The 27,701-nt window shown below is 38.4% G+C and overlaps 1 protein-coding gene across 1 annotated transcript in view; it reads right to left on the bottom strand.

Annotated features, from left to right (window-relative positions):
• Window positions 1–27,701, bottom strand: part of mtus2a (microtubule associated tumor suppressor candidate 2a) — a 49,080-nt gene that overhangs the window by 16,996 nt on the left and 4,383 nt on the right. The window contains exons 2-4 of the mRNA XM_033977837.2: window positions 14,410–16,403; window positions 12,980–13,238; window positions 8,734–8,982 (exon numbers count right to left, since the gene is read on the bottom strand). Of these exons, the coding sequence (XP_033833728.1) occupies window positions 8,734–8,982; window positions 12,980–13,238; window positions 14,410–16,209 (2,308 nt within the window). The 5' untranslated portion in view covers window positions 16,210–16,403. The remainder of the gene's footprint in view (window positions 1–8,733; window positions 8,983–12,979; window positions 13,239–14,409; window positions 16,404–27,701) is intronic.

Below are 27,701 nucleotides of genomic sequence, written 5' to 3'. Positions count from 1 at the left end.
AGTATTACATTCATATTGGGGACTATTTGTCAAAGTCAAGGTTAACGCTGCATATATACAGGTTCACAGTACTGTAGATATACGCTCTGTATTAAGATGGAGATTAGATGTTAACACTTGGGCTGTTAGCAGCAGGTACACGCCTCCTGTCCTCTGTCACGCCTCAGAGGTCAAAGATAAATGGCCCTCATCAATCTGAAATCAGAATTGTCAAGATGGTTCTGTTAGACATATGTGACAGCGTCTTTAAGAATTATATTTAGTCAACGATATTCTACACTTCTGTGCAATGGCGATGGGAATTTAAGGCTAATAGTTTGCACGCCAATGGTTATCCAATTCAATGATAAAATGCACAATTTACCTAAGACAAGACTAAAATTGAACTGTGGATTCAAGTAGTATCATAGTATGTACAGAATCTCTGTGAAGCTTAACCAAGCCACACCAGAATACAATCACGCTTAACACTGGAGAAGCAGACATCTCCATATGATGTTTCTACAATATCTGAATAGAAGTAAAACCAAACGTGTTATAACTAAAGATTCCAGCCTTTTCATGCTACCCAAAATGCATGTTGATTTTTTGGTGTAATTAACTTCTAATTAGATAGAAAATCTAAAAAAAAAAATCTAATTGGATAGAAAACAGTTTCTAAACTAAAACAGTTTCTCTAAGGAACAAGTTGCACATTATTTGGTTTATTCAGTGTAACAATATGAAATCTAAGGCTGGATACAATATTTGATTTTCCACCTTTTCAATCTCACTGTCAGTTTCTGTGTGAGTGGACTTGCACTGTTGTTTTCTTTCTATTATTAGTATCTGAATGTGAAGAGAAGGTAAACTGCTTTGGGCATTATCAGATTTGAGCTTTCCTGTTTCGTTTTGTGTTCCTGTCCTATCTTTTTAGCTACAAAATACAAACATACATGTACCTGTTTACCACACTCTCAGCCTTTATCAGTTAATAAACGCTCTTCATCCACAGTGTCACAGCTCTAATTCTCCAGTAAGCCTCTGCCATGTTGGTTTTCCTCCTCCCGCACAACGACAGCAGTCATATCTAATTGGCCCATCTAATTTGCAGTGCACTGTGGGTTTTTGTGCGTTTGTAGCTGCATGTGTGTGTTTGTGTGTGCGCGTGCGTCATAGAAACCATCTGTTCACATTGCACTTGTGTGACTCATGAGGAGCTCTGTGGCACCAGTCTCTTCTTCTGCAGCCTCTCTGTGTTTCCAGCTTTAGGAAGCAACGCTTCACTCACTTCCTGTCTCATTTTCACTCATTCACAAACTATCATCACTAGTTGGCTTTGTCTATATCTATAGGGTTGGCTCATATGGCACTTCATATGGAATAACATGATTGAGTAATTTATTTCTTTAGAAATGACAACTAGTGGAATTAGCTCTGCACTTAAGATCAAACTCTCACTTCCTTTGCCTGCTATAGAAGAGACTTTGATTGCAGCCTGAAACTGCACATGGAGATCTACAGTGTGCGTCCAGCTAAAAGGGAACATATTATCTAAAATCAACTTTTATAGGCTTTTAACCATGTGTACTCCCCCCTTTCTCGAAGTTCTCTTAGGACTGATTCATGCATGTTTGCATAATCCTGTATTGTCCTGCATTGAAAATCTGCTGCTTGCTGTAGTTCAATCCCACTATGAACTATGAAAGGTGCGAGGTCTTTCAGTTGAGCAGATTTGAACACGGAACCCATTAGCCCTATCTATCTTTTTCCATATATTCAAAATGAAGTGTGATAATAGTTGAAATAGCCATAGTGCTACATTCAACGCTGCATGCATGTTTTTTTATTTTTTCTTTATTTTGTTCAGCCCAGTTTGTTCCTCACATCTCTCCATCTGAACTTGTTTTCATTGATTTGATTTTCATTATCACCCAAAGTGGCGAGGGAATGGAGGCTGTGTTTGTTTTAGAGATTGAGTTTTTGTCACAGAGTCAGTGTGGCTTAAAGCTACAGACCTCTAGTAATGGACAGTGTCAATCACAGTGGTATCCATAGCAAGTGTTTTACGCTATACTGATGGCTCAGTCGCACCTTATGACAGCCTCCTTTGTGTCACCATCACGCTAAAGGCAGATTGGTTTAATGGCTATCAATGTCACATGTAGAATAACCCCTGCCCCCTCCGCACACATTAGATAAGTACACACATATCTGACAACATGTGCAGGGGTCATAAAAATCAATTAACCAGTTTGACTCAACGTGACCTTGAAAGTCTGGGTGCAAGGTCGTGATCATTAGATAATTTGTGAGAGGGATGAATCAAAACAATTTGGGAGGTCTTATCGTATTACTGGTTTATGAATCCAGAAAAATAGGCTCCTTTGTGCACACCATAATTTCTTCTATATTATGCAGTTAGCTGATTTATTTAGTAATCCCAAATCACTGCAAAGTTGAAGTGATGTTAAAAGTGCACTAACCTTTACTGATCTGTACCTACACATTTATGGCCATGTTGTGTTTCCTTCCTGGTAAAGCAATAACATTTCCATGGATCTGGTGACGGACCCTCCACCAGAAAAGTGAAATAATGCACATAAGTACTTGCTACCCATAAGATGTAGATCCAGACCCAACCTAATTATACCATTTTCCTTCTGCCTCAATCCTGACCTTGTAGAGTAGACAGAAGTCACTTTTTGATTAACTTTTACAGCAAAGCATCGTTTCATTCCCACTGGGAGAATTGTCCATTTTTATAGTATATTGAATAGTGTGTGTGATGCATCATAGAGCTGTCATGCCTGTATCTACATAACCACAGGGAATACATCGACCTGGTGATGGTGCAGCATGTGCAATTTCTCTCTGTACAATACTCAATAGAGCTGCAGGCCAAATCAGCTACCACAAGCTCATTCAAAATCATGTATGCAACAAAACCATGTATGGGCTAATTTGCTATTTTTTATTCTATTAATCTTGAGATAAGATCTATCTATCTATATAAGATCTATCTATCTATCTAAGATCTATCTATCTATCTATCTATCTATCTATCTATCTATCTATCTATCTATCTATCTATCTATCTATCTATCTATCTATCTATCTATATCTATCCACAAGTAAATACAAATACAAAATGCACAAGCTTATATCTTTCTCTAGTACTTGCTCCCAAAGACCTTAGTATGTGTCCCTAACCTGGAGAAATGGTGGGAGCTGCAGGAAGGGCATCTAACAAAACCTATGCCATTTTAATCATCATTCAGATTTGAATTAAAATGATTCAAATCTAATAGTACTCATTCATTTCTGTAAGAGTGCACAATGACTGCATGAAATATAGCACACAGGATTGGCAAATTTATGAAAACTACTTAAGGCCACCATAAATAAATATTTAGGTGTTAAACTATTGTCCGTGAAATTAAATGCACCTTGTCAATATCTTGGTGTAATGAAACATGGTGTAATAATACGTAGACATCGATTACACAGGGATAACAAAGGGTTTTAAAAACATACAACACTGTCTTCCAAACAAATCTATGCAAAAACTATAAACAAATTTGTAAGTATCTAACGTGAAATATCAGTAAATATACAGGATCTTTTATCAAGCTAATTGGATCGACTATTCCACTCTCCACTACATAGACCTGGTCCTGCACTATCCCTGTGCATAACCTCAATAATGAGAACAAGGTTGACAAGCTGTGACTAAGGGGAGTTTAAACCCTCGGGATCGTCGTCTAACCCACTTTACAGAAGCTCACCGATCTATTGCTCCTGGTGGCTCTGGCCCTTAACGATTTCTAGTCTCCACCAAATCCAGCCTCTAATGGTGTCTGTTTTGGTTCTGGATCAATAGGAAAACCGTGGCATTTGGTTTGGTTAACAGGGGCTTTGCTGTGGTTGGCTTTAACATGTTTATTGGAGGAATGTGAGAGAAGTCATCTGTCAGTCTCTTGGTTGTTTGTTCAAAGGTGAAGAAGGATGTACAAGACGTAAATGGCTCTCAAGTAATCAAGGTAATCATCATTTCAATGTGCTCACTGAAAATTTGTGTGCCGAAAACATCACAAAATCATTGCAAACAAAAACAAAGACTTTTTTCTACATTTTGCATTGCCATCTTTGAGTCATTTACCTGCAAAATACAGCAAGAGTGCAATACTGGTCACTCATTTTTCAACAGGCTTAAAATAAAATTGGAATATATTTTACTAGAATGCAGACATCAGGAGGAGAAATTTTCAAGATTCAAAAAAGCAAAATGATGCTGCCTTGAAGTATTCACTCCCGTGCTACAATAATGTGTCATCATCCACCTGGCCTGAGGGCTATGTCTACCATTGCGAGAAAGGGCCAGTGCCTTGTCTGAGGTCTACACTCTCTAAAGCTACACAGACTCACACTGCCTAGTCAATAACACAACAGTGTGCTGCAGGTGAATCCCAGGTGGAGGGAAAGACTCAGAAATGAACGGACAGGATGAGGTTAGACTTGGAAGGTCAACAGAAGATTGGAGTTCAAATGAGTCAGAGCCAAAAGTCATAAACAGAAACAGGCGCTAAAACATCCAGCTGCTCCCCTCTCTCTTACAAATGCAGGAACATCAAAGCAGCTAAAGCTCTTCCTCCTCTGTCTACAATCTATATTTGGCCCAGCAAAGAGACAGCAACCTTTTGCTGCAGGCTTCAAAAGACCTGTAGATTTTGTTTTTGAGGTAGCCGTTCTCTAGGTATATTGTGGTTAACTTGTCAATAAAGATAACATGGTGTGGTCTGAGTGACAAGAGCATACCACTAAGATGACTGAACTAATCATTAAGTATTAAGTTTAAAATTAGTATGGAATTGATTGCATTATGTTTTACAATTTACAGAAGAGGCTGACTTCAGCCCCCTCCTCAAGACACTAGACAGACACACACATTGTATATCTAATGTCACGTGAACACCAATTATAGCCAGTCCAGATTCAGGGCTATTCAAGAGCTTTGGGACTGAAAATGTATACTGGTAATACATTTTCAGTCTCTGTGTTGTTGTTTTTTTGTTTTGTTTTCTTTCTTCAATGTCCATACTGAGCAGTACAGAGCACAAACTGCACCTTTATTCTGTTGTTCTACCAATACTTATTTGTGTATTATATATTAGAGACATAATTCCAAAGCGGCTCAATTTTAATATTTAGATTCAACCCTTTATCACTATCAATCATCTGCTCCATCGCCAAAACATCACAAAATTCATGAATTCAATTTCAGTTGAAAAACAGTTTGTTTTGCGATGTTTCCAGTTAATCATAATCATTCTCTTTACTACTATAAAGGCAAGACTGGCAATTTTATATATTTCTTGTTGTAAATTGAGCATATCTGCAACCTAACACACCCAGGTAGCTGTGCTTAAGGAACGGCTTCTATGTAGTAACTTAGAAACAACACAAGCTATTTGATCCAAAAATGTGTGAATCTCTGAACAGAGCCACAACGTGTGGAATAATGTTCCCTACCCCTTCCCTACCCCGCCAGAGGAGGGTGGGTCTTTTTTTTTTTTTAGCTTGACTGGAGTTACATATACTCTGTGTAGGGTTTTAAGGTGGATCAACCCAAGTCTCACTGATTTGGAGATTTTTGTAGCGTCTCTCCAGATTTATTTCCATTGTGCAGTAGCTAAATTGCAATCTAAATCCTTTTCCCACTGACACTGTTGGAATACTGAAGGTTTCACATGAACTAATGAGGCAGTTCCTTTATTTATAGCCAACTCTCTAAATGTACAATCCATTTCATTATTATAGTTGAAATGATTTCAGGTAGTTTGAAGAGGATAAATGCCATTTGGGCATACTGTAAAAAAACCATAGAGGCATGTAAGATTAATTTAACAAAAACTCAGATTACTCAGTTATAAATTGTAATCAGGCCTCTCAGGATTATTATCGATCAATATATTAAAGCTGGAACAATATATTTGTGGGCTCAATATTTGTCGTGTGTACAGTTTAGTTACAAAAAAGAGATTTGAGGTATTTTTGAGGTAACATAAGATTTGAGCTGTAGCAGGTTGAACAAGTGACTTCTTTGACTAATTATTGCTTCATTCTGTTATTTGTATGTTGTAACTCAATGCTTTTAAAGATACTGTCTGTTTAAAAATGCTTCACTGAGGTTACATCGCATTATTGTTATTGAGTCCGTTGGATAAAGTAGTTTCAGTATTGTCGTGTTATCACAACAGGCCTAATTGTAATCTTGCATATTTTAGGGTCTTTTTTAATAAAGATTTTGTGATTTTTGAAACATTATATATGTGTTACTCTGATGATCTTAGAACCAATATTAAAATGAGAAAATATATCCTCCTAAAACAAATAACAAATAAATGTCAAACATATTATCAACAAATAAATTGAAAGTAATATTTCTGAATTACTTGTCAGGCTTATTAAATATAATAATCCAATTGTTGTAAAAGCGTTTACAATAGTTGGGTGCCTGCGGTGCTACACAGTTTGCTTTCACAGAGAGATGAGTACAAAGAGGCTAAGCGCGGTACGGTGCGATGACATAACAGGGGGTCTGACACGCACAACAGAACGCTTACGTCAACTGTAACTGGGAGAAAAAGAGGAGCAAGCCTCCTGTATGTAGGTCACATTAAAAAGGCATGTAGCAAATTCAGCCAAGTAACAGCCAAGTAAGAGCCAAGCTCACCAAGCGAAGCGAGGAGAGAGGACATCACAGCTGTAAGTGCACCTCTGCTTCTCAAGAATAATGGCACTGTCTCAGAGAGAGTGTGAAGTACAGTACTGAAGTAGAGTCTATGACAAGTCTGTGGAAGTCACGCAAAACTTGTGTAAGATGGAGAGGTCCAGTTTGAACAAAAGGATGAATAAGGTAACATTCAATGACGTAAAAGTGATTCCTGGTTCCCCAATCTGTGCTCTCATTTCTTAATATAACCAGTCCAGTGAACAAAAAAGAAAACAATATCTAAACATGCTCACAATTATATATTTTTACTATATGTGGAAAAAATAAGCAGTGACAAACAGATTAAATGAGATCTGAGTTATGGCAGGTTAGTGGAGTGGATGAAAACAAAACAAAATCTCATAATGAATGTGGGAGGGAACGATTATGCAAACTATATTCACAAGGGCAGTGCCTACAGTACATGAGACAATATGCTGTTGTGGTGGAGAGGCTGACGATGTCATCAAAGGAACACAGAGAGTAACAAAAAAATAAATAAAAATTGATACATATCACATTTTGTAATCTGTTATAGTTGTGACAAGTGAGGGCAGTTAGTTAGAAACATTCTAACCAATCTAACCATTTTATATAGGCTAGATTTGGAGCGTCAGTGGTGGAGATGTTTGCGCTCTAACTATAAAGTTCTCATTTCAAGCTATTTAAAAAATAACTAATAATAAGACTGCTAGTCCATGCAGTCTCATTTCCAGCATCACCAAGTATGACTGAGAAATGAATTTATAATGCAAAAAACTGTAAGATGAATTTGAGCACCTAGAAAAAAACAATATTTATGCATAAAAACTGGCTACAGCAGATGAGTTTTACAATGGCTAATTAATGCATACGCAAAACTGCTATGTAATTAATTTCCCTTTAGTAATAGTCTCTATGCAGCATGTTTACACTGCCACTGTCCACTTTAGCCATGCCCATGCTGATCAATAGGCCAGCTGTAAGACAATGAATTAGGCTTAGTATGCAATAGATTCTGTTTCATTAGTGGTGTTTTACAGCTGACCACGTACAACTGACTGTATTTATATGGACTAAAATGACTGTAGCTGAACAAAATCATGCCTGTATATTGCAGTTTTATATCAATGCATTTTTGCTTGTTGCTACAATAGTGATTATTATTTTCCATTTATCAGATATTTATACTCAACTAAGTGTCATTAATGTTATCACAAATGCTTTGAGGTCAAATTCAGACAGATGTTCAACAATTTTGCTTGGTTGAATACTGAGACAAGCAAACAGGTAGCAGAACAAACAGATTACAAAGTGCATGTTTATATTACTTACGGCACATATGTCAAACTCAAGGCCCGGGGTCCAAATGTGGCCTGCCACATCATTTTATGTGGCTCGCGAGAAGATAAATTAAAAGGCTTGACTTTTAAAATAAGTCTATGCTGCTTTAATGTGTGCACTGACAATAAATCAATGAGATTTTCCCAGCAAGTGGAACTGAGAAATATTTGCAAATGATCATCACAAAATGTTCATGAAGAGGAAAATTGTTGGCATGGAAGGAAGTTGGGAGGAAAAAAGGTGAAGGTGAATATAAGTTTGTGCTTTGAGGAGAAAAACGTGTATGTTTTTTGTGTTATGAGGCAGGGTCGGTACAATCTACGTCGACATTTTGACACCAAACACGGAGCTAAGTATGCAAAAGTTAGTCTGCAAGAAAACCAACAAATTGTCCAATAATTAAAACGCTGTAAAAGGCCGAATTTGAAGCAGAGCTGAAGGTCTGTGAGCAGGTGTGCCCCGACCAGATACACACTTTTAAAAAATGTCAGTTTATCACAGATACCGTGATTTAACAAGTTAAAAAGTAATTACATTTATTTTACATGATATTCGGTTACATTTACTGACATTTACACTGTTACATCTGGCCCTTGATGGCGGCCATTTTGCTGATGTGGCCCTCAGTGAAAATGAGTTTGACACCCCTGACTTACGGTGTGTGGTCCTGATGGGGTCACTGAGCCCACTGTCCCCAGACTGGGCAGAGGAGGCAGAGGAGACACTGGAGCTGCGCACAAAACCAAACGCAGCGAGGCGTCCTGGAGGCAGACGTCCCGCTGGGAGACGGGTGGAGCTGAAGCCCGGAGGACGCAGGGCGGACTGAGATGTTTTTGGCAGTAAAGACCTGGAGGCAGCCTCAGCTGATGATGGGACAGGAGCATTCTGGGTAAAAACTTGATCATCTGTTGAAAAAGATTGAATGGCATTAGTTGATTAATGATTTGATTTTGTTTTACTGCATAAGTACTGTGAGGACCAGCATAACTAATAATCACTTTCATGTCTATGACTTACTGTATTGGATTAAACCTCTGACCAACCAGATCTTTTACATGATTAAAAACACTGGAAAACTCTTCTTTCTGATGTTAATTTATTTGGAAAACAAAGTGATTTTTAAAAATAAAAACAGAATTTGAGCTATACAAAGTACATTTTTTCCCCCAAGAATTTGTAATACTACAATATCTCAAAATAGATGTATATGTAAACTCTGTTTGATCAAATCAAGATATATGATATTTTTGCATTTTTATCACCACCTTCTTGCCAGTTCACAGCTGTGATCCTTTATAATTTATTGCTGGTGTTGCCATATATGGGTCAAGAGTTTTGATTACTCATGTAAACTGTTAACTTGGCATGCTCACAAGCCAGTCAAAATTATTCAAGTATTTATTTCCCCTATGAATCATTCATGGTGGGCTGTTGAGTAAGCTCTCAGCGGGCCATAGAAACCTTTCTGACTCTAAACGTCGCTGCAGTGACAGGCAGCGGGTAAGAGGCTGGTATTGCTTCTCTGTTTATAATTACCAGCATCATTTCAATTATGATATAGAAGATTTTGCTTTATATTTAGTTCTTCAAGTAGACATATTACCTGCATCTTTGCAAATCAATATCCCATAAACTTTTTCATAAACTTAATTAAGTTAAGGATAGGAGGATAACATAATGTAACATATCTAAGGCCCATGGTGAAAAGGATAGGGCTAAGCTACAGCTAGTACAAATGATGTGAAAACATTAGATAAATAAGTGTTCCTAAAACTGAATTTTAGACTTCAAACATTGTGCCAGTCTTTGGAGCTTCCACTAAATACTAGAAGCTTTCAAAATTTCCTTCAAAAGTTACGTTAGGCAGTTTTCTGTCTTCAAAGTGAAACTGTGTTAAATGGTTCTATAGTGATATAATGGTTTTAATAATCCTACTAGCCACATGATTCCACCAATCCAACTTTAGACCACAGGAGCGTGAAATAGAATGCGGCTTTACAGCCAGAAGAAATAATAGTTGGGAAGACCTGAGAAAGACCAGACAGGGAATCAAAGAACGGATAAAAAACTAATCAAAGCTCCACAGAGGCAGCTATTGTCAGCGCTGGCTCTAATCTGAGGCTGTGAACATAGTGGATGTGCTGGCATGAAGAGGCGATGAACAGACAGTGTCATGTGCCTCTCACACGCTGGGGACACGTTCACTGCTGTTAAGAATACGTTACACTAGAGTCAAAACAATGCAGCTTTTAGACCATCAACAAAATGTATGGAATCATATGAAATATGGCTATCTCATATTTATTCAATGACATGTGCTAAATACATTTTTATTGTGAGTGGGGAAACCTCTCCACAAACCTGACCTTTTACTTGACCTCGATGGAGAGAGATATGTTTACACTGTTATGTTGACACGAGCAGGTGATGGACCCCCGCTAGAAATAACAACTGTCTAAGGGTGTCAGTGGTTTCAGAGATGGTCATCAAAATGGCGACTATAAATAGGATGCTGCAACCTATTTTTTTTTGTCCTGCACTAGTGTAAAGAAATTCGTATTGATCAGCCAAGTTCTCAGACACCCATGTCTTCAATGTGCAGTCACATCTGAAAATGACCTGGACTCTTGCCCCGTAATTACCTGAGCCCCAAGCACTAGGTCCGAATTCCCAACCAGCAGAAGAGCTCTGTCTCCTGCTGGCTGCTGAGATAAGAGACGCAGTGGGCCCTTCCTCTCCATTTGGCTCTCTGTTCTTCACCGCTACAACTACAGGGCTAACACCACACACTGATTTAGCAGGAAGTGGGGCAGAGAGTGGGAGAAATTGGGAGGGAATATCTCCAGTGTATCTCATTGGCAACGCTGTGGCACACTTATGGCCACCTTCACTCCATCTTGGCAGCACACAGGCTGTTTATTAGATTGTGCTCGGTTGCTCTCAAGTGAGAAGGTCAGGATCATTAGAGATAAATGTCCCTGCATTACGTCTCCACATCGACTTCACTCAGCACCTCAGAGACAAGAGCCAGGAAAACAATAGCTTTCATCAAAATCTGTTGTGGAGGGAAAATAAGAATACTTTCTATGTATTGTGTATAGAGCTCTGTAAACAATATGGGCGATTTAACTATACACCAACCATGTCTATTTAAATTTGTACCAGGCATATGTGCAGTATTGATGTCAATAAGAAAGCAAACAACTACCATGAGATATAAAACAAGTCGCATGGTATTCCAGTGTCATGTTAAATCACAAAAATCTATATTGTGATATTGCATCATCAAAGGTCTCGCTATTGTGGGCTTTCACAATATATCAAATTATAAGCCTTTTTTTAACAAAAAAAAATAAAAAAAAATCAGTGCAGACAGTCTAGCACTGAAGGCTTATCAAGGCATTTTAAAGGAAAAAAGTATCATTTCTTCAATTCTGTTAGTATTTCCACAATATCACAATAAACATTGTACTGTGAAATAAATATCGTGACAATTTCGTACCGTGAGATTTGCATACCGTTACATCAATAATCTCATGGTTGCTAAGACTACACTGTATTGAGGTCTCGATCGTTTCTCTAACCGATTAAAAATCACTATTGTTTTTCCATTACACAAAGAGCAGTGGCTAAATTGGGATAATGAATGCAAATTTGCTGCAAAAAAGTCAATGGATCAACGTGAATAAGTCAATGAACAAAGGCTGATTTTAATTACAAGGATCAGCTGCTTAAAACTGCATGTATTTCCAACACAAAATATGAAACTGCACACTATTAAATGCAAGAGAGTAGTGCAATTTCAGTGCATTAAAGGAAGCCTACAGTGCTAAGAAGAGATGGCTGGTGCAGAATGTAACATGAAATCCTTATGTGAGGAGCATGAAAAGAACAATGTGATAACACCTACATGGCAATTATGTAAAGGGTTGTAGAAATGTCTTTGTAGATGTATGAATTAAGTCGAAATGATCAGGGAATACAAAATAGAGAGTCTTAGAAAGTGAATGCAAAATACAAAATTAATAGAGCAAAAAAAAAAAAAAAACTATCTGAGAAGAGGGAATATAATGTTCAAAGTAATATTAAATGGGAGACGTAGTGGTTTAAATGCTAACTACAGCCACATGTAAAACGCATCCAATTTAATCTGTGTTTATTCATGCTGAAAAGGTGCAGAAGAAAAAAAAAAGTGTTACTTAGTGTTAATTGCAATGCCCTTCAAAGCTTTGCACCTCCTGGGGGACGTTTGAACCTCTGCAGAGCCATACATATGTATTAATAGGGATTATGATAAGAAAGCCTGCTACATCATGACACTGAGCTAATCAATTCTTTATGTGCAATATTATTTTTTCTCTGAACTTTCCGTCCGGGTTATCACAGCCACAAAGATAAGGCCCAAATCAAATATGTATGGCAGTGATAAATGACACAGCCTTTAAGCAGTGTGGATAGAATAGGCACAGTCCCCGTTTCAATATTCTGTGACAGTAAAAATGTGCTTCCAATCTAACTCAAGCTATTGTGTTAAATCAAAACTGTGGGAAGGGGAAATGGAAGCTAGCCTCTTTATTTATTTACAGCAGCAAAAAAGAGTTTTGCTGGAGCGGGTCCCTTCTGATTATTTTTTCAAGCCTTCCAATCAGATTCACCAAAAATCATCTCTGCAAATGCATTTTAATGAGCTGCCTTCATCTCAAGCTGATTTGAGGCGGAGACAGTCCCAGAACTGCTTGTTGCTGAGGAAAAGATAGCGTACAGTTGTGGATACCTCCTGTGACTCACACTTCAAGCTGTTCAAATACAATTTGACATATGCAGAAACCCAAAAACACCCATATCCTTCTGGCATTTTCTTGTCACGGTACAGAAAAATATGTCAAATGATTGTGGCTCTACCTGCATCATGGGATTTCTCGGTGGGGCTGATGGGCTGGACTGGTTGGCTCATGACAGTGGCGGATCTCTGGGCGGGACTCCGGGTTCTGGCTGGTCCCGGGGCAGTCCTCGTCACAGCACCCAGACCCAGACGTAGACCTCTGCCAGACCGGAGCAAGCTGCCGCCTCCTCCTCCACCTCCCCCTCCACCCTGGGGTCCTGTCCGGGACTGCAGCGGGTCATCTTGGGGGCTGCCTTTAAAACTTCCTGGTCGTCCCAACTAGGTATAAGAGTACAATGGGAAAGTGCATTTAAGCATGTAAAAAGGACTGTTCTGTTCTCTTTTGCTCTTGCTGTCTTTTTTTTTTTTTTTTTTTTTTTGCTCTTTGCTATTATATTGTAATATGTGAGATAATGTGCCCTTGAGGATCAATAAAGTTTAGGTCTAAGGAATAAAAAAATTAATAAAAATTGACCTTGCATTTCTACTTATAATATGACCACTCTGCTTTGAACATAAAGATAGTACTTTTTGTCAAATAGTAAAATCACTTATAAAGTACTACTTTCATGTTTATTTAAGATCAATCTACAACCGTTTTTGCTAAAAGAAATTATTCTATGTTGAGATATAAGATAAGAAATCTGAAACAATTGTTACATTGCACATTGTTTACTGTGGGTCCAAAGGAATCGCCATACTCCACACCAATCAATATGTGGGGTTAGAGCAATTAATGTATGAGTTCTGCCATTATAGTGATTCAATTGATGCAGTTGGGAGAATTCCCTGAAGCAGAGGCTAATTAATAAATAATTCAGAACAATATAATCTTGGTGACTCCATGCAGATGAAGCAACGTTTGAGTGTGTACAAGGACACATTTTTATTAGTAAGTGCAGTGCTTTAAGTGGGCCACTATGCACAGATGCTCAGGTGCTTTTGACTATCACTTTTGGGCCATCAGTATGTTCTCTGCAGGGTTTTTATGTACTTATTTAGAGAAAAGTGGTCCTCAAACATTGGGTTAGGCCCCAGAATGGAGTCATATAGATTAAATACTGTAGATACTATGGACGTCTATTTAGCTTCTTTAGACTTTAAATTAGATGAAGTCATTGTGGGACAAACTCATGATATCAACTTCTTACCTTTTTCTGTCCACTTAAAGCACTGAGTAAGTATGAAGCATATATTTTTTTTTAAAATCAATGCATAGATGTTCAGAGGTAAAGTTAAAGTCTTGGTGCTTTATTGTATTTGTAAAGTTACCGTTCAAAACTGCAAATACATATTACTACAACTATACTAATACTCATACCCCTACCTACTTCTAAGCTACCACCTCTACCAATATCGAATATCATAATAACTCAATTATAATATCTGAATAGTTGATCTGGAAATGTAGACTTATAATTATGGAGATACTGAGAAGGTATCTACTAACCTCAGATGGCGTCCCGTAGAAGTTGTCTGCTTTGCTCCCCAGTTTGGGCGGGGCCGTGTGGCTGTGTCCATGAGGTGCAATGGTTGGTGGGACAGTATTTGGCCTGCCTCCCCTGTTGTTCGCACCTGGTTGGGGGCACACACTTGTCTGAATCTCCTGTTTGTATTTTTCATAAAGTAAATTTGATGCGCTAAGAACTGGCGCCCCTCTGCCTTCGATATCTGGCTTTTCTTTCGGGGTATCTTTACTCTGGTTGTTTGAGTATGTTGATAGTCTGGATGGCAAGGAGGACACTTGATAAGGCCCGTCTGCAACTTGTGGCTTAAACTGCGGATTTTTTCTGACATAGGTGATTATCTTGGGACGAACCCCTTTCGGTTTGGGGGCGTGTTTTGGCGAAGGTGAGCTGTCTTTCGGTGGACTCTGCCTGTTGTTGGGAGCCGGTTTGGCTGTCCCAGTTGTGCTTATGTTAGTTTTGACTGGTGCTCTTAGGCTACTGTTGCCATAGCCCTGAGTGGTTACAGCAGTGTTAGACCCGGAAGGAGGAGCATACCGAACCACTCCCGGGACGCTTCGGGGAATGATGAACATTGAGGGCTGTCGTCTGGGTGATCCTTGAGGCGTCCTGAGAGGGGAGTGGGGAGGAGTAGCCACCCGGTTAGGACTGGAGCAGTTTCTCCTGTATGTAAGCTGAGTTTGGGGTCTTGGACTCGGGGTCGGCCTTGAGGCACTGGTGAGCTGTTTTTCTGCAGGTAGCGTGTCTCTTTGGGCTGCTTGACTGGGCTGTCTTAAGACCCCCGATGAGTTATAGAGATGGGAGAAATCAGATGGCTCGCGCAGGGACGATCTTGTAAACTTTCTGTTACCAACGTAATCCTGGTTTGGATGTCCTGGGTCAACTTGATGGCTACTGGATTCGGGCAAACTCCTAGCCCGCCCCATCTCTGTTTGACACATTGGTCTTACAAGCTGCTGTCTCCTTGGCGGTAATACCCTTTCCTCAAATCCTGCCTTTCTTCTCTGTCCGAGCCCACCATCTTGGCTGCTGCTGCTGTATTGTTGAAGTTTCTCCTGAGAGTGGTAAGGAGGCGAGTTCTTGTTATCCACTGGGGCGGACCCTCTTCTGGTCTGAATTGAGGTAGTGTTGCTTGTACCAGAGGAATAGAGGTGGGTCTTGTAAACTGGCAATGTTATACGCGTTTCTCCGCCAGTATCCAAAGCACTTGACAGACTTCCACGGAGAGAGATCGCAGACAAGCTAGAGACAAACACATTAGTTTCAGATTTGGACTTTTGCCTGTCCCTCTCCACTGTTCTGCCCACCCTAACTCCATCTCTGTCCACTGTCACGCAGGCATCCAGTTCTTCGGTGCTGTGACTGGCAGTCCTTTTGTGCTCCTGTCTGCTCCTCCAAATCTCCACCTTGTTGCTGTCGTTGTCGTTCCTCTTCACTCCGGTCGAGGCTGAGCTGGCAGTTGAACTCGAGGAGATGGACATAGGGCCTTCTATCAGACTGGCTCCCTCCTCTTCATCATCATAAATATCATCACTTTTGCCTAGGAATGTGTGTATTTCCTGGCAGGGCTCGAACGGCTGCTCCGAGCTCCAGATGACGATTTTCTCGTGAGTTTCGCTCTGAGATACAAGAGGAGGGATAGAGCTAGTGGTGTATTCCAGCTCTCCTATTTCATTAGCATTATTGTCTCCACACTGAGGAAAAGGTATGTTACTTTTGTTTGAAATCTTCTCTCCTCTTTCTACAGACACTCGAAGCCCCTGGTAATCAGTTGGGACACTCATGTTGGACTTACACTTTAGAAGTCAGAACCTAATGGCCATTTACAATTCTAAAATAAGATCTTTCTACTTGATGCTCTTCACTTGAATACTTTTTGACCAGAATCTCATCTTATGATTAACTCTCCATTTCTTCTCGGATTGTTGCATTTGGTTTGACTTGTCTTTTATGGCTCTTTATTGAGGCGATTCGTAATCTGAAAATAAAGAAGAACAACAAAAAGAATACATTAGAAACACATTATATTTAAGTTAATGCATTAAGTTTTTATACACTACTATATATAAAACACTCAAGCATATATTGGTTGGAAAGCTTTTCAAAACTATAACTCATTCAGTTTAACAACTTATTCAAGACTCCTAGAAGCCATAGGTTTCCTGGGCGGACGGTGGTGCAGCAAATATTCCCATTCATTTGTATGCTCTAAATTGGGGGAATGTGTCTTGCCAAAAGAAACAGCTGTATACACTAGGGATGTAACGCTGTCACATTTTAGTCTTACTTACAATTAAAGTGAGAAAAACACTATGATTGAAAAATCATGCAATCATGGTGTTTTTCAAGATTATTGACTCCTGGACCAAACAGTTACTGTTAACATATGTTACAATATGTGATCTGGTTTATGAAATGACACTTTCTGAATAATAAAGTAAAGTTGAGGTGACAAAAACAGCCAGATAGAAGAAACACTTTACAGTAAATGCATGTTTTTGCAAAACAGATTCAATGGGAATGACTTAGTTTTGCTTTGAAAATTGTTACAATTATATTTTTTTAGATCTTATATTGTGACCTGAAGTATCACAATTATAGATTAACCTAATAATCTTGACATCTCCAGTATGCACTAGTGTTGTACAAGGGGAAAAGTCTGGTTATTGATTTTGATACTACAGTGCAATAAAAACATGTTTTTATATTAGGTCATTTTCTTCACAGAACAACAGTATTGCCTTTATATTAGCATGTGCAGACTAGCTGTGAAGTAAACTGAGACTATTCCAAAACAATTCTGGAAAGGTTCCAATTTTATTTTATTTATATGATTCATATTAGTATTGATACTTCTTCAGTTTCAATTCTAGTTTAAGTATTGAAGTGCTAAAATCTTTTGTACAACAATGACAACAAAGACTTATGCATGTAGGTCTGTCACGATGAATACTATAGCGACTTATTGTTCAATATATCTTAGAAGGAATAATAATTTTTGGGGGTCAATATTTATTGTGGAGACTTCTTTCTTAGTACAAGTCAAGAACTTTTTGTTATGTTTTTTTCCTGTTAAAAGATCAGATTGAGCTGTGGAGGTTTGAATAAATAACTTCTATGACTCATTCTAGATATAAACTAACTCCCAAGGTGTTTCATTCTGCTGGTTATTTATTGCAGTTTGTGTTTTTTACCAATATGGCACATTTCAAATTGTTTTACTTAAGGGTTATTATGCTAGTGGCATAAATTAGTTTCAGTGTTGTTTATCATCTATATTTTCTTCAGCAGCATATTGTACTTCAAAATGTGTTATCGTGACAGACCTATATGCATCAAATAGAGACTGCGTTTAATGTACAGTCCTTTGCAGGTATAAATACAGCCAGATTACTTGAGTAAAAGGTGTAACAAGCACACATTAGCGAGCAATGATAGAGGCGCCAAGCTTTGGGATGTGAACACAGAGGAAAAAAAAAAAAAAAAACAGAAATTTGTCTGGTGTAGTGTGCAGTTGTAAGTGAAGGAATGGCCCTGGGGAGCGCTGATGCAAGGGAGAGAGAAAGAGGCAGATATGGTGAGAAATATTTTGTAATGAGTTCTTATTCTCAAGGGGAGTTAAAAATGAGCACTGTTAGGATTGGGCAACAAATGTTATGCACCAGTATGTTGTTCAGGTATACAGGCAAAACCAAGCTGCAGCCTCTGTGGGATTTTAAATGGGTTTATGCATGCATATTAATAACAAAGGAGGCGTGAAAGGACCATGACGCTGCTGATCAATAGGTGAAGAGAAGCGACACAAATAAATCCATATTGCGGGTTTGTACTAAAGCAGAACAGCTCTCAACAGGCTCATCTAACATGCCATATGTCGTATTAAGACCAAACCACAAGATCAAGTCACATATCATATCCTACAAGAGAGATGTGTGTTTCTGTAAAGGATAATTCAACAAAGAAATACAGCATGTGTTTTAATGTATGTCTTGCTTGTGGTGGCTTATAAATAAACAGGTTGTATTTCCTAATGGAGAATGAACAGATGGCAGGGAGGGCAAACGTCCGAATGCTTTTGTCACACCATGTCCACTCACCACGACAACCAGCGATAGTACATTCAAAAAGACTGTCAGGATAAAATGTCTCTCCCTTATGACAATACTGTCAATTTAAATACATGCAATAGCTTTGTATATATATTAAAAATAAAATATATCAATTATTAACAATTATTGACCCAAATGACTTGCTTTTAAGATGTCATTTGAGACTTAGCAAGTAATACATTTACATTTTGCAGCACTTGTAAGAAACATAAAATATGATTGCAACAAGGGGGGCGCTTAAACTACTTAACTGTACATGAGAGCTTTGGCCAGATGTCATTTTGACGAAGTGAGTCTTAACTCCATCCGTCCCTTATTTGTCCAGCACACAGTATTTAAAATGTCCACAGTATTCAGTATATAAGTTACTGGTAAACTGCACTCATATATGCTGAGCATGTTTGTGGTACACCCATGTAGTACGAGGGTCATTCAATAAATAAGGTGAATTTTTCGGTATAAGGACTTTTAATACAGTTAGAAGCTTGCTTTTTTGTTTGTTTGTTTGTTTTACTTGTTTTTCACATGGACTTAATTTCTTTTGCAGATTAAAAAAAAAAAAAAATTGAGAGTTTTGGCAATTAACAAAGAATGCTGACCAAGAAGCATGCTCCAGGATTGAACAGCGGTCAGTTATCAAGTTTTTGGTTGCTGAAGGGTGCAAATCCATATTCATAGGAGAATGTCAACTGTGTATGGTGACACATGTTTCAGCCTAAAAAAATGTCTACAAGTGGGCTAAATTGTTTAAAGAAGGACGGAGCAGTGTTGAGGATGAAGACAGGCCTGGGAGGCCTACAGAAGTGAGGTCTCCTGAGGTGATCGAACATTACACAGTTGACATTCTCCTATGAATTTCAACGGGTTTGCACCCTTCAGCAACCAAAACCTTGATAACTGACCGCTGTTCAAACCTGGAGCATGCTTCTTGGTCAGCCATCTTTGTTAATCGCTAAAACTCTCAAAGTTTTTTTTTTTTTTAATCTGCAAAAGAAATTAAATCCATGTGAAAAACAAGTAAAACAAACAAACAAACAAAAAAGTAAGCTTCTAACTGTATTAAAAGTCCTTATACCGAAAAATTCACCTTATTCACTTTATTGAATGACCCTCGTATTATTGAGAAGCTACAAAGGCCAAATACTCGTATCCTGGACATGAAACCAGAACAGTTAAAGTGATGATGATTGAAAAGCACAATCTGTCAGTTTAATCTGTCACTTTCAGTGAGAACAAATCATAATCACTTCAAGTCAAAATTGATCAAAATATAAAAAGGTGCAGTGTAACAGTTCAGCTTCTTTCCAAATTGGTAGTGACATGCGATTTCTTATCAGATAATCCACTGCGATAGGTCTTTTGTGTGACACATTTGGCACTGACTTCATACAGATAAAGTCAGATGGTGATTATGTATTATCTTTACCTCATCACTTTGAATATTTCACCAGGATCAAATTCAAATACGGTTCCCTCCATCCAATTACGCTTGTAACACACTGCTGATTTCTCATTAGCAGGTGTCACCCACTGTAGAGGTATGGAGGGAGGAGATAAGCCACCGCTACTATGCCACTGCACCACTACGTATTCAGCAACACATTTGAAAGTCTTAGAACATGTTTAATATGTCAGCATCTTATATACAATGTTAAGGTTAAGATATTTATGGTTTCAGTTTTCTGCTGTAAACTTTCTTTTACTTTTTTACCACTCAAAAGATATATATTTTTGGAGAGATTAGTTGGCCAATCAAAGTTTCAAACTCACAACGTCCTTCCTCAGAAGTGGGAACATTGACCAGTCACCCCTTGTGCACCCACTTATTTCAGCTCGATAGTTTCAATCCATCTTAACAAACTAATGCTGATGTAGAGAGGATTGAGTCATGAACCTAATTTAAAAGGTGCTTTTAATCATTGGTTTACTGCCTGTCTGTCCCAACCCCCAACCACGACCACCCTGCTTTGTCTAACCAGCTCTTAATCACAAAGAAAATGGCTTTGTGTTTCCTGGTTTATTCTTGTGACATTATTCAAGGATAAATACTGTTCATAATTATTGTGCCTACATTCTGCACCTCAAACTAGCCTCTTGCTGCTCATGATTACCGGTGTATTACGATCTGTGTCACTTTAAATGTCTCACTGGCCTCGTATGGCACTAAACAACTCCTGCTGCCCTCAGCCACCCCCCTGAAGGGGCCCTTTATAGCCCCATGCCCACTCACAATCATGCTGCTATTACAAAAGGTTACCCAGAGGAAAGCTGGTCATAAACCTGAGGTGAACCGGCAACATATAAAGGTGCCTTATACTATAGACAAATGCATTTTACTCCTGATACAATCTCTGTGTGATATAAGGGAAACAGACAAGAAGGGCCCTCAAAGAATGCATTAGTTTTATATAGCAAAGTCGATTTACTGTTTTGTGCATTATTCATTCACAACACACTGTGGTGTAAGCTACTTCTGAAGCTACAACTGCAGGCAGATGAAAGCTTGGTTTCCAATCTGCACCAGCATTGCAATTAAATTTGCGATGTATGTTTAAAAAGTAGGATTCTGTTAAAAGTCTACATTGTAAACAACTCCAGAAGCAATCACATTTAAACAAAATATAAACTAATACAACAATCACATACGTTTCAGAACATTTACTTTTTTTTGCAAGAGGCACTATATTAGCCTTTGCGATTTGATAATTGCCCCAGCTCAAATTGCGATTTTGATTTGATTGTGCATTGTGCAGCACAATGTACACCGCATTTACACAAAGTGAGTAACAGGACTCGTTAAAAGAATGTATGCCACTAACCATCAGGCCTGTGGCAAATGCTCTAGAAAAAGAGTTTTCTCAAACCCTCAACATGTGGTAATGTCTCAGCTTTGCATCATTCATACTTTAAAATTAAAACCCACTATAATGAACAACAAGATGACTACAATGCAATATATAGTACAGAGTGCCATCTGTGACAATATTTACCCTGTATACACCAAATCAAATAATCAACTAATTAGACTGGCGTCAGACACTATTTAAACAAACTGAGGAGGAAGAGGAACTGTGAGGAGTGTGGAGGAGACAGGATTCAGAGAGAAGTCACAGCGGCAGATTCATTACAGCAGTGATATAGAGCTGGGACTTTTGCTGATGGTGCAGTCCTGAGCAGCCAAGCGCCAAACTGAGCCACTGCTGCTCAGCTAGAGTAAGCGACGCGTTATACTGCACTGTAAAGAGAAGACATAACCAACCTGAGGAGAGGAGTCAGACAGTAAAATACTGTGGAGAAGTGTGAGAGAAGAATACTGTAGTGAAGAGATAAAATATACATGAAAATACAGCTCGCTCAGGAAAACTTTTAGGAAAAAAATGACAGGTTCACTCTCCTGCGGCAGTGCCTTACAGTGATGACAAACTTACTTAGCTGTGTTATAAAGACGCTGAAGCAGAGTGCAGTCATGAGGGAGAAGATGAGAAGACACAAGCAATATATAAAACATAAATAAGTGACTGATCTCACAGTGGGGAAATTCACTTGTTTCTTGATGAATATTAACATCTTTGATCATTACAAGATCTGTTTTACAGTTTGTTCATGTTTGACCTGTAATATGCATGCAAACAGATGTCCAATATATGGAAAAAATGATTGTTTATTAAAAAATAATAATAATAATAATACATTGTCAGCTATATAGTATGAAAGATTATGACATTAGAAGCATATATAAATGCTATATATGACTTGTACAAGTAGTGATATTAATGGTATTACATTCAAGAGCAGTCATGTCCAAGGAACCATGGACATCTCAATTAAACACTTGACACCAAGAGATTACTTCACCACTCAATCCTTTGTGCATTAATTCCAAAGACAGAAAGACCTGTCATTGTCTATGGCTGGAAGGAAGATTCACTGGTTTACGTGTGATTGTACCGTATAAAAAAATGTGTTGAGTGTGCAGTATTAGTAATACAGTAGGATGTGGTATCAGAGTCATATAGAAAACTATAATTATCTAAATGAAAGCTGTAGATGTGTGTATGCTAATAGACTTCTCATTAAGGCACCTGCCAAACAGTTAAATACACTGTAATGAGGGCGTTTACAATGCCCAGCCACAAACATTGTGTAGTGTGCTGCACTATAGGCTACAGGCTGCTGTGGTTAGCACTGATGGCTGTGCAATGCAGTAAATTAGCAGCATGTCACAGAAACCATGTGGACGGCTGACAAGTGACTGATGACTGTGTTCTATGACTTTCATATTTAACCTTCATGTATTTCCTCTTGACTTTAAAAAATCAAAACTCAAATGTGTGTTTTGGAAGTTAGTTTCTTAGTAAGTTGGTATAATTATTCAGAAAGTAATTTGCATTCTCATTCAAGAAGAAAATTTACTGTAGTAATTAGCCCCGGAGCAGTTTACAAAATAAATGTGTTTCCACACATAGAATTAGCGGTAGCGTTATAGATGGTTATGTGGTTTGTTATAAAGATTACTTAAAACATAATTGACCATGGCTTATAAAAGTCAGTTGAGGCAAAAATGTTCTTATTTTGTACATTGTGTAAAGCTTAACAGACTGAACTATAGATCCAAAAATAAGGTTCACATGCTCCGGTGTAGTAATCTCTCTAATCACTCTAATAATACATAATAAAACTTACATTTTCAACGTCAACTCTCCATCCCAAAACATTGACGAGTGTTGCTTCTGTTGTCATGGCGATCCCATAACCTTTGAAAGCACATCGCATTAGAAAAGGTCATTGGAAAGGGGGCGTGTGATGCTTTTACTATCCCCCATATTTTTCCATCCTTTCCACACATAAGATACCACGCAAACTGCAACTTTCTAAGGCAATACACTCCTAATCTCAAATAACAACATGCTTGAAATAGCTGTGTCAAAGCCAGGTTTTTTCAATGGCAGACACTCAGATATCTAAAAGCAATCATAATCCTGACAGGTGGATCACTGAAGCGTCCATGTGTGGTAAAGGAAGGTTTGATGAGATGTAAAATAAGTATGGATTTTTAGTGGGTCGAACGTATCAAGTACTGCAATTAACCAGACACAGGGCTCTGAAAAAGGGAGCTCTGAGGAGGGCTCTTGTGCAGCAGTCTGCTGTGAATGACAGGAGGGATGTGTGAGTGGGAGCATGAGGAAGACAGGCACGGGCAAGACACATGGAGATGAAGAGGAGGAAATGAGTTACTACTACTAATTAGGCTCTACAAATAGTACCATGTATAGAGAATTTATATGGAATGTTAAAATATGCAATAATTGTACATTTTTGAAAACAGCTATTCTTTAAAATGTTTTTTTTTTTTTTTGTTTTTTTTTTTTTTTTAACTATCCATAGGGTTTCATAGCAATTAACAATAAAAAACAAAAAAAAAACAACTTTGATTTTCCGAATGGTGAAAATGGCATCTATATATATATATATTATAATTTCATACTATTAATACAAAACAAAAATAGAGCAATACACCAACAACAGCACAAATCAGGTCACAAATCAATATGTTTGCCAGTAAAAGCCCAGATGTAAAGGTTGAGGTTGGATAGAGTGTTCAACCCATGGTAATATACAAATCACTGCACAAAAAAACAAGAATTGCTGTGTTGATTGACTGTAGAAGGAATAAAATAGGATATAAATGTGTTTTAATGCATACAGCCAAAGCTTTATGTCTGCGTCAATCATTTCTCAAAGGAAAAGCAGAGTGAAATAATTACAGAAACGCACATTTGCATAATATGTGCTAAAGTACCCTTACTGCAGTACTGTCTGGGGACAGACAAAGGATTAACTCCACAAGTGAACCACACATCTAATTTCTAACCTTATATATAACCGTGAGGAATTAAATATAAGGATATATGGTTGGTGATTATTGTCGGCTTATTTTACACAACGAAATCAAATAAAAATGATTCAATTGCCTTTGTCCAACAAGCCTGCATTGTGTGTTCACTGCGGTTAACATGCTAACACCTTGGCTTCCATGACTTTCCTGTAGCACATGTCCACATTTGATAAGCCATAAGAATATAGAAGCATTGTTTGAGCACGTGTGCAGGCACCTCTCTGCGTCTTTGTTGTCGCTCCGGCTGCACATGTGGCTATTACAGCAGCCATTTGTCTGTGGCACTTTACTTTATTTCTCTCCTCCCCCCACCCTGATGCAGACAGGTTTTATAGCGTATAGACATCCCAGGGGAATTCGTGCATACACATTCACACATTGCCTTGAATGTCCCGTGTCACCCACCTCGAAAGAGATGGGGCATTCCTGCACACCCTGAAATAGAAAGCAATGCAAATGGACAGTATGGACACCTAGCTAACCATAATTTATGACTCGTGAGTGTTAGCGTAATGTAATTAGATTTAGAGCCAGACCTTACATGCAGCACAGCGGTTATTGTTAAAGTTGAAACTGCTATGTCTTTTTGCACATGTAATTAATCTCTAACGGCATCATCCTTGTGCGTGTCCTTGTGTGCTTCAGAGTTCCCACTGTGGGCCAGTATAGATGTACAGTCAATGTGTCAACGCAGGATACAAAGATTAATCAAGTGCTTTTTCATGAGATAAAGTTTACATTCTTTTTCATTCTGAATGACTACGATGGCCAATATAAGTAGTTTTACACCACAAAAGAGTTGCCCTAAGAATACTGGGCGCTTATATAGAATATATGGAAAGATAATTAATTGAATCTCTGCAACTTAAAGCCTATTGGTTGCAGCAGAACATATATATTTACAGTTAGAGGTGGGAGATATAACTGAAAACATTATAATATCACAATTGCTTGTATTAGATATATGCAAAATTAGAATATTGTGTAGTCTTTTTCATGTTTTGTATGAGAGTTGAACCTTAATCACAACATTACTAATACATTTTGTCATATTTCTCATGTAATAATGGACAAAACACCAACTGAGCCATTGCCGCTCCAAATGTGTGTATGCAGACTCTGCTCAGAAGGGTTGAACATAAACCTCTCTAAGCTAAGAAGCAAGAGCACTAACCACTCTGCAACTGCACAAATCCTAACATGGCAACCGTTTATGCTAAGCTTGACTCAGTTTCCTCCTCCCCTCATTGTTACTGGTACAAAGGAATCTGAAATAGCTCTGCAATAAGCTCCTCTATCCTAGCACAACATAAAAGCCGGAGGAGTGGTGACAAATCACTAAACTGTGGTGTTTGAAGTGAAAACGCTGCAAACCAGAGGGATTCCACTGAGGCACGTTTGGAAACTTTATCCTCAAAATAGTCTTGTTCACTGGCTGCACAGTTGCCTGATGATATGCACTGATTATTTCAGCTTCACAGCGAGAGACTGTCAACAATCACAGCTTCTCTGCAGCAAAATATAGCAGGTACATCAGTTACTGCCTCAGTGTGTTTGACTCAAGTTTAAGTTCAGAATATCTTTGCATAGCCTCTAGTTTAGCTGGGACAACATATCTACAGCAGTCACAAGATGGGAGAACAGAATCCTACTTGCAATTAAATATTTCCCCCAAAACCATGCAGCCCTGTTGACAAATGGTTAAATTGTATGATGATGTCAAATTTTATTTCAGTGTAGTGATACTGCACAGTTGGCACATCTCTGAACACAATCATTATCATATCAACTGGACTGACATGGAAAAAAACAAACAGAAAGTACACTGTAGTTTGTAGGTCATTTTAGTACATTTTCCAGAATTCCTTTAACTAAACCAGTTTAAAATGTCTCCCTACATGTCACCTGTAATACAGTTAATGAAAGTAGGCTGAGGTGATCAATCTCAGCCCTGTACAGGCAGCACGTCAGCGCAATACATCTGTCTAAATCAGCACCTGTCTCTAGCCCATTCCTCTACCCACTCTGGTGGCGGAGGCTCTTTGCACCCCAGGGGACCCATTTAAAGCCAGGCAAGGGAGACTGTAACAGGATTTCAACTGGATTTCAGGTCAGAGCCTGTGGTCAAAGCTAAGCGAATAAAGAGGATGGAAAAAATCTGATCACAGGCAATAAAAGCTAATTATTTCCATATTGTGAGCAAGAGAGCTATGAAATTGTCAAAATGTCACAATATCACAATAATAGGATTCATCTCAGCCTGTGCACACACTTCAATTTGTCTATCAACAAATCCACACCACTACTGCAATGGACTACACTATAAAAAAAACCAGGAGAGTTTGTATCTACAAGTAAATAGGCTGTAATTGTAGCAGTTTAATAATTGAATGAATGAATAAGACTAAAGCTACAGTGAATCACAAGGATGCAAAAACTTTGGGACAGTTCCAAACCCAGATAAAAGTAAAGAGTTGTATCAGGAGAGACATCTGTTGCTGAAAAACTGATGCCAAATAAAATTTATATTGCTACATTACAATGATGATTTGCAATGGCAATTTCAAAATAGATCCAATCCAAGTTTATTTGTTTAGCATATTTTATAAACAGGATACTTTGCAAAGTGCTGTCATAATAACATTTAAAACTCTATTTTTCAGTCAGCTTTTCTGACTGACAGAAATGAACCTAATAGTATTCATTCAGTTTAATAAAAAATGAACAGCTTCTGATTTTTATGCAAATGTTATAACACAAAAAATAATTTCCTGTTTCATTTTGCAAGCTAAAATAATAAAACTACATCACACATGGATCTATACTAATTCTGAATGCATATGAACGCCACCTACACAAAAGCGCCCAGTCATAATTATTCTCTAGCACGCAGCAGCAGACACAAAGAAAACCCTTACTGAACGTGAACAAAATATCACCATTTCAGATTCAACTTGTAGGTGTAATTTCCCCGCCTTTGTCTTTGATTTATTTGCAGGAGATTCATTTAGATTACTGTCGAGATAGAACGGACAAACGTGTGGAGGAAATGAAGAGTGCGATAAGTTCAAATCACAACAAAAGACATTAGTGGCGTCTGGTCTGCTGCAGTCTGGGGGAGTTGAGACAATGAGCTAAGGCTATTTACTGTTTATGAGCTCGCGCTGTGCCTTATAGTTATAGCATCCAGACAAGAGCGTCACGGATGAAGAGCGGACAGCCTGTTTGTCTCTATGACCACATTTTGCTGGTTGCCTGGTGGTAGCTGGTG

Source organism: Periophthalmus magnuspinnatus, chromosome 14 (assembly GCF_009829125.3).
Source record: "Periophthalmus magnuspinnatus isolate fPerMag1 chromosome 14, fPerMag1.2.pri, whole genome shotgun sequence".
Taxonomy (NCBI): Eukaryota; Metazoa; Chordata; class Actinopteri; order Gobiiformes; family Gobiidae; genus Periophthalmus; species Periophthalmus magnuspinnatus.
This window is presented reverse-complemented; position numbering and strand designations above follow the sequence as displayed.